This window comes from Ptychodera flava, unplaced genomic scaffold, assembly GCF_041260155.1.
Source record: "Ptychodera flava strain L36383 unplaced genomic scaffold, AS_Pfla_20210202 Scaffold_37__1_contigs__length_1687728_pilon, whole genome shotgun sequence".
Classification (NCBI taxonomy): domain Eukaryota; kingdom Metazoa; phylum Hemichordata; class Enteropneusta; family Ptychoderidae; genus Ptychodera; species Ptychodera flava.
Window position 1 is genome coordinate 213,518 of NW_027248359.1, and position 16,994 is coordinate 230,511.

The window sequence follows — 16,994 nt, forward strand, 5'->3', positions numbered from 1 at the left end:
CTGCCTGATCCATGCAGTCAAGCCAGACATTCATGACACAAATCGAAAGGCAAAGTATATACATATAAAACAGAGGCAGCATAAGGGTGTCCAGCACGGTTAAAATAGCTTGATATAAAGCAAGTTGAACATTTTGTTTTACTTTTTCACGTCATGTTCAATCAGGTAATGTGTTCTAAATAGAAACGCATGGACTAGAAATGTTTAAATTGTGCCTTGAGGACAGATGATCTGTCTCTCATTTTCTAAGACTTACTTTCTAATCAACTGGTTGTTAGGGCTCATTAAAGCTTTTGGAGTAAGGAAATGAAGATCATAGAAGATTATAGTATGTTGAGAAAAGAATGAAAAATTGGGCCCATGTCTCTTCTATAAATAATAAAGGTTGAAACCTTAATACTGATTTTGTCGCATATTTTTTTGCCGTATGCAAATTTAAGGAAGTCGCGCCTAACGATATAGGAAAAACTATGTTTATTTTCAAGAAATAATTCACGGTTTGCCAAGACTTTATGCACAATATGAAAATCCAGGCAAACAAGAATATAGCAAATAAGCTAATTCCTCGAGTGCAATGTCATGTATTTTGAAATACAATAAACATTCATGGCTACAATTCGATATACTTTAAGTTAAAGGTGTTCGCAGAGAACAAAATAAAATAAAACCAAATATGTTGGACAGTGAAGTAAATTGTCTTTCGTTAAAGTTTTAACACAGTTACAATAGGAATATGTAAAACGACGTGCCAATGATCGAACAAGTCATGACCTGACAACGCACGATATGTTTATTTTATATTTATCAAAATATTCTTTGATACATTATTTTTGATACCGTCTAGAGATAATCTAGAACCATAATAATGCTTAATGGTGGCTCCTCGAAAGATATTTTCAGCGGTTATATGCTGAAGGATTATTTCGGAATATTTCTATAATAATCAAAATAACTCAATCAACAGTCCCAATCACCCATCTATTTTTCTTAAAGATGTTTGATCACGAGACGGAAAGGACAATATAACTATAATGATTTATAACACGCCACAAGCTCATTATGATACCGATAGTACGTCACGTGATGAAAACATATGTTGCATGATAATGTAAGGATATTTTTGTGAAGAAATAGGTACTATTGTTACCGCTGTAGAGAAATCGTCAAGTAAACTCGTCACGATGTATTGTTTCAGTAAATGATATCAAAACTCGCTAAATACTTTAATGTAAAAGAATATAAGCATGTGGCGTATGGCCTTGGGAAATAGGGGTGTTTTAGAAACGCCGCAGCACCCAAATAAATGGGCGCTATAGCCCTCCTGACCGGGTAATAGGTGTCTAATATATTACCTAAGGCGAAAATTATTATTAAACAAGGCATATAACAGTTGCATACTCATAAACGATATTGGGTAGTCATCTATCAAATACCTAAGGACGGCAAAAGAGTTATTTGATTATTGGACGAAACGGTAATACACATTTATTCCATTAAACGGAAAGCCACAAACGAAATGCAGTAGGGAGACACAGGAACAGGTGTCTTGCCGTCAGTCGATGCTTTCCGATGAAGGTTATCGCAGCCAGCAAATATTATCCCATCCTCTCCTATAAGAGCCTGATGGCAGGAAAAAATAATAGATGATCATTTAACATCAATTAAGACTGAAGCATTACGACTGAAAAAAGGAGAGATGAGCATGTACGACAAAGGTAAGTAATTTATCTTGAAATAGCGACATGACAAAAGTGTCGAAACATAAATAAGTGAATGTAGATTTGAACCAGTAAAAAAAAAAACTTACGTGGAAATATACCTAAAAAGGGGTTGAATCATATCTTTCCCCTTACTTCACAATCGCGTTGAGGGTTGTTGATGTAGGAGTGATGCTCGAACTCTGACATCGTTAAGTAGGACTGAAATGTAAATTGAACATAGACTTCCAATGACCGTCTCGACTATGAGTACGCTTAACTCTCCGTTTCGTCTTTAGGCCCTGTTACTACGTAGCCTTGCGCACTCACAACATTTTTGAGGATTTCAACTCATTATGCTTCCTATCTGTTTCTTCAATGATATTTGAAACCCGGTTTGATTACTTTCGTGGTAACGTCACGGGTGTTATTAAATTTTTGTGATCAATTTTATTATTTTGCAGGGAACTACTAAGACAAATGCATAACGGAACTGAAAGGGCAGGGTTTTTCATACCGGAAAAAGTACTAACCTACATACGAATGGGAGAACTTAATATATGATATATGGTATATGGTTTTGAACAAATAGGTTATCAAAATGCAAAATTAAATCCATAGGGTTTGTCGGTATTTCCCCGTTACTTGATTCTACTGTATGGATTTGATTATAATATCGCTTGATCCTAGGCGTACATTCAAGAACATAAGAGAACAAAAGCTAGAGTTGACTGGAAACTGTTTTAAGTGTGTGGTACATTTTGCCGTTCTCCACATATTCGAGACGACTGAGGAGCAAAATAGATGACCGATGTCAGTAAAACCATCTTTAATAAAGCACTGCAAATTATAACTTTTTGATGAACTAGCCTTCGTTTTGTTGTGTTTCATTTCTCCAATTATCTTGCACAAGCTTGAAAACGATGGTCTATCTGTCGGACTCTCTTTCCAGCATTTCATCATTACATCAAAGCTGAAACAAAAAAAAGCAAAAATACGTTCATATATATTACAAAATACAGAAAGGCTATGATGGTGAAGATGATGCCGATGATGATGATGATGCTGACGAGGATGATGGCGATAATGATAATGATGATGGCGATGATGATGATGATAATGATGATGATAATGATGATGATGATGATGATTATGATGATGATGATGATGATTATGATGATGATGATGATGATTAATATTTTTGTTGAGTAATTAAAGAACTTGTTTACATTTCAACAGTATTTTACATTTTCTATTTAGTGCTTCATTTTACAGTTTTCATTTTAGTCAATTAAGATTTTGCAAGCAAAAACGGACGCTTCAACAACACGAAACTACATTAATTAATTTGAGCTTTACGGCCTTTTCGAAACAAATCTTACAGTTCATCATCACAGTGTCGAGGTTTTACCAATCTTAGACCACCACAGACGTCCCGTTTAACTTCTTTGCCAGTGAGTGCCGGGTAGGGACTTGCACCTGTATAACAACATTTGAGTTTCAAATATAAGATTATGCCAAAGATCAAAACATTTTCGATCTTTGCTTGGCATTTGTCATATCAATGTTCGAATTTCATCACACATTCCTTATTACTATGCTGGAATTATAATACATTGTCTGCGGTCTCTAGATAATATATAAAATGTAAGGTAGAGTTGTATACATAAGATAAAAGACAATTTAATATACTGCCCGTTTCCATCATTAAAATGATAGCTCTGGTCGCTGATGTTGTTCTATTTCAATATATAGAAAAGTATGATACCTAATGTCACAATTTCCCAAAGCAAAACTCCAAAAGACCAAACATCGCTCTTAGTTGTGTGCACAGAGTCACGCAATGATTCGACAGCCATCCATCTAAGAGGTAGGGGTCCCTGTATAATTTAAGAAAGGTATAGTTGTACTCTATTATTCTTTCTAAGAGATTACTTGTGTTATATTCATTCATACAGTATACAAAATTGTAACAGTTAAAATGACAAATGCTGAGTTCTCTACGCATTCACAAATAATTAATCAATAATTATCATCATGCATAAAATATCACAAGGACCAGAATGCTCGTGTCAACATAGATCGACGATAAGCCTTTTTGAATTGTTACCAAGTAGTCAATAGTATTATCAGAACCGATTCAAGAAAATTATGAGGGCTGGAGTAACAGACTTATCACATGCCTATGGCAAAACTTTCTTGTTTTTGGGAATGTTGTGTAATATTGAACTCACATCAGACATTCTTTGATATGTGTAGTTCTCTTTGACATCCTTTGCTAGCCCAAAGTCAGAAATTTTACAGGTGTCATATTCTCCTAACAGAACGTTTCTCGCCGCCAGATCTCTATGAAGACACTAATATTAAATTAAAGAATAAGCAGTGACTTAAAGATGTGAAGAATGAGCAGTGCATTTGCTGACAAAACGATAAAGCCATAATAATCATTCAACATAATGATTCATACTAACCTTTTCGGATTCAAGGAAACTCATGCCTCTAGCTATTTGCCATGAGAAGTGAAGCAACTTTAGGGGAGTAAGTTCTTTGTGTTTCTCATGAAGGTTCGAATATTCATGACTACCTCGACCATCTCGAAGATAAGTCAATAAACTACCATTTGCCATCAATTCGGTGATGATAAAAAGTGGACCTTCACCTTTTAATAAAAAGTATATTAGCTATGAAATGTTAGTGTCTATACGGTTTTTAGAGAACTGTAATTGCCTATGGCACTTGACCTATTTTGTGCCCTCCATGGGGCCGTGGATAATTAAAACACGCGCACGGTAAACTAACTTACGCGCTTAGGGGGTTGGATGTATTCAGATTACTGTGCGCAAAAATAGCAGTACATGTTTTCATATCAACATATCACTCCATGTTTTACTGTATCGCAAAATATAACGTTATGTCATTATAACAAAAATGTCTTAATCCTGATAATTTCCCTAAAATTAATTTTTCATTCAGTGCTATCAATAAAACAATTATGGATATTCAATTTCTATTTACATACGTCCGTTTGCCTCGGTACAACAACCGAGTAAGGCAACAATATTCGGGTGCCGTGGAAGTGATTTCATCGTTTGCAATTCTCTTTTGAACTGCCGAACCTCTTCTGCTGAAGCGTCGTCTACAAATAGAAAAACACACAAAAACAAGGCAAAATTCGACAAAAAATGAACCGCTCGATGTTACTGACAAAAAATCCTATGCCTAAAACGTGAGCACACCAGAGTAAAACACACAAGCTTGTACCTCGATAATTACCTCGTAACATTTTTACAGCCACATCAATTTTACCGATGTTTCCCCTGATATTAACGGCAAACGCCTTCCGAACTTCACCGAATGCTCCCTCTCCAAGAAGGTTATTTTCATAAAAGTGTAAGGTTTCTGATGGAATCTCCCATACGTCATCTGCAAAAAGGGGCTCTCCCTCATTACCGATGAAAGATATCCGCCTTTCTTCACCTAACTCCAAAAATACGTCTGTATTCATCCGATGCCGACCGTGACTATTTTCAGAGCATTCAGTTTGCTACAAAGACAGATCATTTTTAATATATTTAATTATATAATCAACAAACGGATACAAAGAAATACACACATTCTGACAAAAGTAAAGATACATACATACATACATACATACATACATACATACATACATACATACATACATACATAAATACATACATGCATACATACATACACACATACACACATACACACATACATACATACATACATACATACATACATACATACATACATACATACATACATACATACATACATACATACATACATACATACATACATACATACATACATACATACATACAAATCAGTTTTTTGGTACCTTTCTGCGCTTTCGAAGCATTGGTATAGGAACACTGCAATCAGTTCCCCCACACTGCATGGCAAAATAAGAAGGCAAAGTAATTTGGAGAGAGAGAGAGAGAGAGAGAGAGAGAGAGAGAGAGAGAGAGACAGACAGAGACAGAGAACTGTATTATATAGCTGGTTTTTTGAACCTTGTAAAGTATTATTTACCTTGAATAATACTGATTTTTCGACCATGTTTAATGTCTACTTCGTTATTTTATCACACAATGTAATCATGTATATATTTATTAATCTTACGTCATTGAAAGGATCTCTTTCGCAAGAAGATATGAAGATCATATAAACACTAAGAACACTCACTGAGAAGTATGATAATGGTAAAACCGGCGTATACTCGGCTAACTCAAGTATGTGACAGTCAGCAAGACTGAGAGGATAGATTTAGAAATCATTAAAGTACTTCATTATTTCGCCAAAATATAAACACATATGTCTGCGTGTCTGTGATGTGCAATCCAACAAAAAACTGTACAAATATATCCGGAATGTATAATTAGATCAATTTACTGAAGTGTTGAAGTAATATAATTTTATAACATACATGTTCCAATAGGTATTTTGCAACTATAGTGCATACAATAACTAGGCCAATTGCCAATAGAGGTGTAACGATCTTCGCTCCCAGATTTACCACGTCAGAGTCAGTATATTTCAAGTCTAACACAGATAATAAGAAATTTGATGTTTATGTCATTAGTACTAATCACTTATATCACAGAGTGAGGGAATATATCGTTTATATTCAAAAGAAAATCATAACAGACACTAAAACATAGAATGAAGAACAAGAGTGGAAAAAAGTTGATTTAACTATCCACAACGCTAAAAACAAAGGCAAGTGCATGTCATTTGCGGATAACATAACGATTCGTTTCAACATCACCTACACTTGTTGATGAGCAAACAAGTGAATAGCATTCTGCATAAAAATGCTGAAATTGTGTGACCACCGAGAACACCTACATGACTTTAACAGGCCTTCTTATTCGATGTAAAATACTGTACGCATACTTTTTCTTCGTTATGTTGTATAACATATGATGATCTGCGGCATATTATTCGCATTTTGTTTACAAATTGTCCCTATCCTTCTACAGATGGCTCAAGCAAACACATTCAACTGCCTATTACAGATTATTAACATCAGCACCTCCCGATTCTTAGCCAATACCTCACTTAGCCTTGGAATGACTTCACAAATTGCGATTGCTTAGCGCATTTCAAAGAAATGAGAAATTAATCGTGACAAATACAGACAAATAGACGAATTGGTGGCACACTGGCATTGTATGCAAAATATATCAAGGGCAAGCTGGAGATTATTTACTATACAGCAGTAGTAATGGCCGCGGTTTGTCTAGCTGGATGGGAACACACAAATCTTGAAAGACTTGTGGTTTATACCACGGCAATTGCAACTGACAGAAACGCCTCGAGGTAACAGTAGCTTTAGTATATCCCCGATAAAATATTTATGTTATTGTTCATATGCCCTTTGATATGTACGCATTTTAATACGCACAGGGTGAAATCATACTGAAATTCCATCAAAGTTAGATCTTTAAAATTGCACGGTAAATATCGCTTCTCACTGTGATTGCAATAGAAATAGCTAAATGTGTGCTTCGTCATATGTGAGACTTGTTCCAGACGGGTGTGAGGGACTGAATATGGTCGTAAGACAACGCGTTTGCCTTAGTTCAGCTACATACTAGTTCAATTAACAACGTATTAGCTTAATAAATCCTACATTGGAACGAGTTTTTAAGTCGTTAGAACTTCATCATGTTCTTGCACATTGTACAGATGCATTCAACAACTCTAACAAGTGCTGCTGTAATAGAATGTGCGGAGGAGGTGCTAAAACGAATAAGTATTATCATGGCAAAAATAGGTTCTGCTCAACTAAAAAGGTTGTTGTAGAATGTGTGAAGTGGGGTGCCAAACGGCAAAAGCCATAACAGGACAATAAAATTTGCATGATGTGAATATGGCAAATTTTTCAATAAATAGTCAACTGTCCTGTCAACTTTTTCAATCCTTCAAAAGCTACTGCCACAAATGTATTACTGCCAGTCCCACCCTTCCATAAGCATGCATATTCAGCCCATCACAAACACCGGCCACCAATAAAAATAATGGTACAGTCCGCCTGACACTTCGGTGGCAGCATACTTGACAAGGTCCATATATTTCTACATACGTTTTCTCTCATGAGCATTTCATTGTAATTAGCAATGCCGAATATATCGAACCCAGACGTGCTGCCTGCTACTGTCATGATATCACCGCTAAATCAATAATTTGCGCAAATCAGACAGGAGTAATGTTCTTAGTTATTCATTGATGTTATTCGCAGTATTGCGAACAGATTGCGGGCACGTATTTACAATTCGTTTGTTTTGATTCATATAACAGATACTGGACTGCAACAATTGCTATGTTTAGTAAGAATAATTCTCTTACCTTGTCTTACCAGACAGAAATTAAGAATGATAATACCAAGTTCATTTTCAGCCTTACACGAGAAGTTTCCATAGTCATACGAGCTCACTCCCAAAATATAGAGGGCGCTTGTTTTGACTGTACCATGGAGTTGTTCCTCGATGACGTATTCTTTACTGGTTATGCGAGTTCCATTCGCTTGGTACCATTTTATAGACGCCACTGGGAAACTGTTTATGTGGCAAAGAAAGGTTGCGTTTTCACCATCCCTAGTTTTAAGGTTTCTCTCTCCTCTGCTATTGATAGCCATTGGACCATCTTTGATAGAGTGATATAGAGAGCAGAACATACTCTAGTTTAAGAAATATTTGAAAACTATCCATTTAAGATGACTAGTAATTAAGGAAATGTAAATGTTGATTTTTTGCTTTGGATGTGCATTTGAAACAACGATTTAGCAAGAGAATAACATACTTACATGGAATAAAAAGTTCTTTCGGCTGAGAGGGAAGTCTGTGTGATTGGTTCTTACAGTTAATGGCCACACATTGAATCTCAGGCTGATTATGTCCGTCCGATTGATTAAATGTGACGTTTTGCTCAACTATAGTACCATTCAAATCACCGGTGGAATGGATGTTCTGTTTATCTGTAACATTAACGACTTTGTTATTGTTATACCATTCAATATCGGCTGGTGGGTTACCACTGCAACGGATGCAGCGCATGTATGTCCATCAGGGAGCGCGCAGTTATTATGGCCGGGGATGGGCCGGCAAATTCTTCCTGCGCATCAAGAAAAATAAGTGAACCCCCTACCCATTGCACAAAAAAATTGATGACCCCCCTTTTAAGATGACAAAAATTTCATGGCCCCCCCCCCCCCTCATGTTGCTTGAGTAAAGCTGCACACACATACACCTCGTGGGGGGATAGAATCCAAAAAAAAAGATTCTTAGACATTTTCAAATGACCCTCCATACAAACTCATAAAGTGTTAATTTTCAAATTTCCCGTTCTGACTTGCTATAATTTTGAAATTACCCCTCAAAGGGATTGAACAGAAATAACACGTGGATCTCAATATTTTTTTGCGGAAGCATGTGTGTACAAAATTTTGATATTTGGATTTAATTGATGATCAGCTGTTGATAATGTTGGTTCACTATACATGATAGTGTGTGAGAAAACTATGTAATACTTTTTCAATATAAAACTATATCTATGCATTTATAGATGTTTGATAATTGACATAAATGTACTTACACCTGGTATGTGGACAAAAAATTTGACTTTAGAATTTCATCAAAAATGTTCATCCACTTTACATAGGAATCTATGATAAATTTGTGAATATTTTTTTCCAATGATAAACTTGCTATACTTGTGCATATACAGACGTTGAATAATTAACGTAATTGTAATTGATTAGAATATGGTGGTTAAAGGTGAATATTATGTGTACAAGAAATCTGATTTTGGAATTTCACTGAGTGTTCATCCACTATACATGGGAGTCTATAAGGAAACTTTGAATAATTTTTTTCGAAAACAAAAATAAGTAAATCTCTGTATTTATGTACTCCCGATTATTAATATGAATGTACTTGATTAGACTAGGGTGGTAACACCTGGATGTGTTTGCCAAAAATTGGATTGTGGAATTCCACCGAAATGTAGATTCACTGTACATGGGAGTCTATGAGAAAACTATAAATAATTTTTTCCCAACACAAAAATAGGTAAATCTGTTATTTTATGTATTCCCGATTGTTAATATGAATGTACTTGATTAGACTACGGTGGTAACAAATGGATGTGTTTGCCAAAGATTGGATTTTGGAATTTCACCTAAAAGAATCATTTAACTTTTCATGGTACTAGTAGTCTACAGGTTACTGTATAAAACTTGCCATATCTCTAATACGTAAGTATAGGAATTGTTCATTGCCCTCAGAGAGATCCATTTACAAAAGACAAGCCCCAGAGTTGCCAAGTCAGGATGTTCATGCGACAGATAGTTATACTTTTGTTCAGATTAAAATTAAATGACTTCAGAGAATGAAATCATGCAGTGAATCATTTTTATCTCCAAGAATATTTCTGGACACTGAAACTGCTTTTTGACGGGACGGATGCTTATGAAAATTAAGTGACCACCCCTCTGAGCTTTTTGAAAAATACATGACCCCCCCCCCCTTTTGCAGTTTTCAAATTTGAGGTGACCCCCCCCCCCGGATTTTGCAGGCCCATCCCCGGCCGTAATAACTGAACGCTCCCTTACAGACCTCTAACTTGCGTCTGCGTTTGTTTGGCGCACGTAGTGCGCCACGAACGGCGGAGCCGCGAGCTGCTAGTAATCGCCAAATAACGAGCTAACTTCAAAAGTTGGCTGTCTTTCCAATACTAATAAGATTAACTTTGGACCACCGAGCATTGACGACTACAACGCATTTTTACTTTATGTCCTCACAATTTTGTTTCACATATCCATACCAAAAAACACGTAATTAAAAATCTACGGCGAGCATTTACATGTAAAATGAGGCCATTTATCACCATCTCATCGGCGGTCGAACGGGGCCAAAAGGCTGAACTTTGTTGGAACAGAATAAAAACATCAATAAGTAATTCAGTAGAGGATGTCGACGATTGACTATCGAAAGCAATGAACATGCAGTCTGGCAAACGAGATTTGCCGTACGCTAACGCAAGATTCACGAAAACATCGTTTTGTTCCAGTTCCGTTTTTTGATTTTGGTAGTGTATAGTTTATTGAAATATATAGCGGCGCCTATAGATATCTGCCTGATTTTTCACCTGTTGACACTAAATGAATATATCTTAAAACCATGTCGCACATTCCGGATAAAATGTCTGGAAGCGAAGATATCTTGGCAAACGTGAACATAGGTCTATAATTAATGCAAGAGTCGTCAAGTTGACACTGTGAAGATTCATAGTGCATAACAAAAAAGGATTTCAAAAATACAATATATTGATTTCTGTCAATCATACCAAGCTGTAATTGGCGTAAACATATCAGAAACGACTATTGGATAGTTGTACTTTCATTCTTTAGTTAAAAAATAAAACAAGCATGTATTTTGTATAATACAAAAGTGTGCGCATTGTTTTTGTAAAAACGTTCATTTTTTCAACTTTTCAACGAGCAGCTAATGGAATATGTAGACCGTTTGGGTCTCTGATCTTTCCTTATATGTGATTATGGGAGCAAAAAATAAGTGACATTCAACTTCAATAGATACCTCAAGTTTGAGTAATTAAGAATTTTAGACGCATTTACTGTCAGACTAAGGATAATTATTTGGTTTGCGTTGTTTGTTCGTTGTCTATTTATTTATTTATTTATTTTAATCTTTTCATTGCACTCCATTTATTCGTTGACAGGCTATGCTGATTTGCTCATACATTTGTACTGTAAGAATTCAATATCCTTTCCGCTTTTCTCTCTTCTGATTCATATCTGGATATTTTCCTTTAATTTGACCCTAATGGTCACTTTCTGCTAGGCTATTTGGCAAGTGAGATAATTTCAACTGTAGTATCATCAAATAACCACATCTCATTAGCTGATGGGGTATATAATTGGATATGCAAGAGCATGCAGTACTGTTCATGATGTTATATGTGGCAGAGAGACATAGCCTTCCCTCTCTTACAAACTTTAAAATCAAGGTTACACCAGTGGAAGACTTCTCTACTTGCAAACATTTTTGTGGCAGGTATCACAAGCTGGTAGATAAGTATTTGATAGAGAGATTGATATATGGCGGATGCCTCATAAGGGGCAGGATGAGCCCTGTTCGAAACACCTGGCATCACCTCTTGGTTTTTTGCTTTATATCTGTACATATTTCTTTCACGAATTTGACTTTGTTGTGTGTACCGGTGCTTTACTGCCTGTTCAGTGCTGTTTTGTCTCTATGTTTATAACCACTGACTAAGTATTATGAATTTTGACCTCGTTTTATTTGATTATGGATGGGTATGATTCTGATTATTTTACTCACATGGACGGTCTATTGTGATACTAATCTTGCATGTCCAATTAGTCTTCAGGAGGCTGTTCTGTAGTATACAACTAAAGTTTGCCCCGTTGTCATTGGCAGATGTATTGTAACTAAAGTTCAATTTGTTGCTCCATTCACTTGTTATATTATGTCCGTTTTTCATCCATGTCAATAGACTGTGCTGAGTAATGATGCTATTTGTTATGTAACAACTTAGAGAAATATCACTGTCTTCGATGGCTGTGTTTCCAGGACCAAAGTTGTATGAGGAAGAGCACAAAGGATCATCCGAATCTAAAAAGAAGACAAATATTTGAGAACAGTTGCAATATCGATTTGATTCTGTCTCTTGACACGACATGGCCTCCTCTGTTTTACATCCAAACTAGAAAATACATACCTACATGTTTTATGTTGATATACATTTTTACATGCAAAGGAACGAAAGTCCTTTAAATTCAGTACGTTTGCTATACGAGGCAGTCTTATGAGGAAAACCAACATTCTCATACATTACCAGTTACAAAAACGTGTGTTGCGGCAGTGATCATGATTCCAGGCATAAAGCATATCCACGTCCCATTATCTTCCTTCCCAACTTTTTTTTATAAAAGATTTACTTCACTCAGTGGCCTATTCGTCCTAGTAACTTCACAGCAATCATCGTAGGAAACTCCATTTTGAACCACATATCTGTCGTGTAATCCGTCGTTTTGTTTCATCCAGCTCAGCAGCATGCCACCATTAATGCTTCCTGCACCAAGAACTGTGCAGCTGAGTTTAAGTGAGCTTCCTTCCTTCACCAAAACTGTTTGTGGAGTTGTTACCAATGAAGCTTCGCCATTATCTGGGCACGGTAGGTAAATTCTTACAATTAAATATCAAAATTATCACATAACCAGAATATGTGTAACGTTTGCCTCTTTATATTTCGTTTGTTTTTGATTGTAATATTGTTATTATAAGATGAAGTATTGCGTAAACGTTTTATAGTTGTTTCTACATTTTATCCACGAACCTTTACTGGTTCCAATTAGGTTCAGTATTTGTCGCAAAAATGTAACGAAATACTGACACCATTCAATGATAAGATACTCTTCTGTTCATCGATCATTTCAGTAGCAATACCTAAAAAACTGTTTGTTCACTTCGAAAATATAAATGATGCATTTCTGACAATTTCTTGACTAACGCATATGGAAAAGTAGGTGCACAATAAGCAATGGTTATGTAAGAGAAGTATGTGGTATTTTTTCTTATTTGATGCTGTTATTTTACAATGCATACCCTACCTGAGGCAGCTGCTGAGTAAACTAGAAAAGCCATAAACATTCCGATGACACAGTCCATTTAAGGCTCTGAAATTGTAAATTAAACAAAATAATGGTAAACTTATAAATCATAAACAGCTTGAAGTTAAAACGACGATCAATACCAATTTAAATATTCCTGCAGAGTATTACTAACTCATAAATGAGAAAAAATGTTATTACTGCATTGTTACTACTCCTTGGTCAGGGTTATACGTTCATTCGCCAAAAGCAAGAAGTACAAAGAAAATGTCAATACGACAACATAAAACCAAAGTACTATCCTAGTCCGTTGTCATGCCGATGTAGTGGTAAAGTTACACAACACGCAATGTACGAACAAAGGGAAAACGCAATAATACAGATAAATTCACACTAATAAGTTGACTGTATTATAGAATAATACATGTGAATTTATGTGAATCCACATGAATACACGCTTGCTGAATACAAACAATGGATTATTGACTGTATTCATCTGTATATGCACTCTTCAGCTAAAATACAGGCAATAATCCATGCTAATACAGTAAGTATTATTGGGTTTTCAAGCAGTGCGAACAAAGGGAAAACCAAGTCAATGTGTTTTACGATTATTGTTCTTATGTATTATCATAATCTTATCCCAAAGTATCGTGGTGTTCTCTCCTCATTCATAATACAGTACGACCATCGTATAGGTCATTGACCCTCAACTTTGAATGATACAATGTAGCAAAGACAGACATGGTATTATGCTGACTCACACAGTAATGGCAAAATATTTACATTGCATAGACTATAAGGTCATACACAAAATGTAATGACAATGTCGGAGTGCATGGTACGGCCAAGGTGTAGTATTGTCTGAGGCGCGTAACGACAACCACAGTACAAAATTTGAAAGACAATTTGAAGTATATCCCTTTCAGAAAGCCGTATCGTACGTTAGCTTAGGAGGCTGCATGCTGCCTGTTAAGGAGTTCTACGCGTTCAACGATTAAAATTAGCGCAGTACTCAGGCATTTATCGCACAAAGCTAACACTCTTGACTAAAACTTCATTTTGTCGCAAATCACCATCACGCTCGGGCTCCAGTAACGCTGCATGCAGTTTGCATTCTCTTTGTTTCTCTTATGTTTTAAGTTGTGATATTCTTTCATTTAAGAGTACATTAATGTGTTTTTGTTAAGGATTGAAGTGCAGAAACATTTGTTGCAAGTACAAATTACTCTGTCTTTTATTCCCGCAAAACAACGAATGCAAATCGATTTCGCTCAGAGATGAATGATCTTATATTATTCTATTCATTAATTATTTCAAAAACAATATCTGTAAGGTATATAAATTAACAGTGAACGTATTCGCAGTCAACCTGGAGGTCCACCATATGACGAGGATGACCAAGTACGGCTTCAAGATGAATCGTATAACAAACAATCGCCCAACATCTCGTCAAACTTGAGGGCACTATCGACTTCCAACACAAAGACGGGTAAAGGATACTACTCTATGACTGAAATGTATTTATTAATTTACGCAAAGTCAAAATGCCGACGCATTTCGTTGTAGTTTTTATTTTGCCGAAATTGGAATCACAGCGCTCTATGTGGAAGGCATAGCGTTATAAATGATAACACAAAGTACTTCAACTACAAATATATGTTATTTAAGTTTCATGCATCCTGCAATCTTCAGACAAAAGTGAAACGATTTTCAGTTCTACACTATCATTTATATGACTGGGACGTACCATTCTGGTTTTACGTGTGTTTAAATTTGATAAATACAAAAATATTGAGCTGAGAATCCTTTCACTTCTGTCTGAAGATTGAAGAATGGATGAAACTTAAATAACTGATATTATTACAAATGTACCATAGATAATTCAGTCTTTGGCAGCAAAATAAAAATGGTATTTTTCAACGAAGGCCTTCCAACAGAAAAACAATTATCCCTCTCAACAATATGTATATTCATAAACCTACGGATAAATATCAGGTTTCACATCGTGGCTCAATTTCCCTTGGTCATCATGAGCGATCGTAATAAAAATAATAATAAAAGTCAGTTGTTACGTCCGTTTTCTTTCATCATTTTTTCATAGAATTTGACAAAAAGGTCATAACAATACTATAAACATATCCATGATCCTAAAAAGTCTGTTAAATTAACTGTCAGGCAGAGGTCGAAGTGAAGTAAAGTTTTTCAAGCACTGGACCAATGAATATACTGTGGTGTCTCGTTTCTCTGTTCAGGAGGACGATAACGATATAAAAAGGCACAAATATTTCACAAGACATGAAAACTATTTGAACATTTGAACGACATGATAAAACGATACTTTGACTACAATGGTATGCCAAATATTTAAAGGCAATCTAACAAGACCAACCGGACTGCAGTGTTGTCCGCTTGTCTTAAGTGCTACACAAAGACGTATGGTCAATATGTCGCGTTTAAAACATTTCTCTGGCAAATTATAGTGTGTCATTTCACATCTCATATCTTCACTTCGTGTAACACAATGAATAATTTAATGCGGGTCATTAAACAAGAATATTTTTTTAAAATCTTTATGCCATGTTTTGCTATGTATTTCTGATTGTTATAGGTGACTCATAACATGACTTGGGGTGTTTTTTATTACCGGGGTGAAATATTTGTATTGGTTGATTGTACTTCATTTTGCATTCTTGCAGCTGAAACTGTTCTCAGTTGGTAAACTTGATGTATTTATTGACACATCATTTCTAATTTCGGTTACAGCTTGCAAACAAAACGTAGCTTGCAAGACCCCTCCAGAAAACCAATAGTTTAAAGGTTGAATATACACGCTCACCTTCATTAATGTATGCTGTATGTTTACCTCTTCTCTGTCCTTATTAATGGCGATGCAAGTCATCTGCATCCTAATCGGTTTCAAACTTCATATACAATTTTACATCGCGTGGTGACCGCTTGTGGAATGAGTGTCGCAGGCAAAGATACGTGTGTCAACTGTTAAGAAGGCGTGCCAGTGATGATATAGTGAAGGTATGAGGTGTGAAATGACACACCTATAATTTGTCAGAGAAATGTTTTAAACGCGACACATTGACCATACGTCTTAGTGATGTATTTAAGACCAGCAGACAACAATGCAGTCCGGTTGCTCTTGTAGGATTGCCTTTAAATATTTAGCATACCATTGTAGTCAAAGTAACGTTTTATCATGTCGATCAAATGTTCAAATAGTTTTCATGTCTTGTGAAATATTTGTGCCTTTTTATATCGTTATCGTTCTCGTGAACAGAGAAACGAGATACCACAGTATATTCATGGATCCAGTGCATGACAAACTTATTACACTTCTACCTTTGCTTGACAGTTAATTTAACCGATTTTTAAGATCATGGATATGTTTAAATCATTGTTATGACTGTCAGGAGAACAGTGGTTACTTATAGCTAACTGCATTCTAAAAGGAAGGATTGTTTTTAGAAAAAAAATGGCATAGTCTTTATTACAATATTTGTGGCAATCGACAGAAATTTTGACAAACGTCGGTATGAAAAAAATAGCTAAAATTCCAATTCGTCGTGATACGTTAACGCCTAAGCTATTAGCAAAGAATA

At 35.7% G+C, this 16,994-nt stretch overlaps 1 protein-coding gene across 1 annotated transcript; it reads right to left on the minus strand.

The window, feature by feature from the left end:
- Positions 1-1,807: 1,807 nt before the first annotated feature.
- Positions 1,808-13,446, minus strand: LOC139127812 (fibroblast growth factor receptor 2-like). Its single transcript, XM_070693679.1, has 15 exons — positions 13,381-13,446; positions 12,606-12,935; positions 12,089-12,382; positions 8,533-8,703; positions 8,076-8,372; positions 6,151-6,266; positions 5,563-5,616; positions 4,971-5,241; positions 4,717-4,833; positions 4,169-4,356; positions 3,932-4,054; positions 3,466-3,577; positions 3,080-3,176; positions 2,568-2,670; positions 1,808-1,919 (listed from the first exon to the last, which is right to left on the minus strand). Exons 2-15 carry the CDS (start codon positions 12,649-12,651, stop codon positions 1,836-1,838), a joined length of 2,073 nt encoding a protein of 690 aa, XP_070549780.1. The 5' UTR covers positions 12,652-12,935; positions 13,381-13,446; the 3' UTR covers positions 1,808-1,835.
- Between the last annotated feature and the right edge of the window lie 3,548 nt (positions 13,447-16,994).

Bases quoted from the DNA above. Each gene is read 5' to 3' on its own strand.
- LOC139127812 (XM_070693679.1), bottom strand. From the start codon at position 12,651: ATGCCTGGAATCATGATCACTGCCGCAACACACGTTTTTGTAACTG. The intron at 3,578-3,931 runs GTGAGTTCAATA...TAAATTATACAG, and splicing joins CATATCAAAGAATGTCTGAT to GGACCCCTACCTCTTAGATG. The intron at 3,177-3,465 runs GTATCATACTTT...GTTGTTATACAG, and splicing joins TTGGGAAATTGTGACATTAG to GTGCAAGTCCCTACCCGGCA.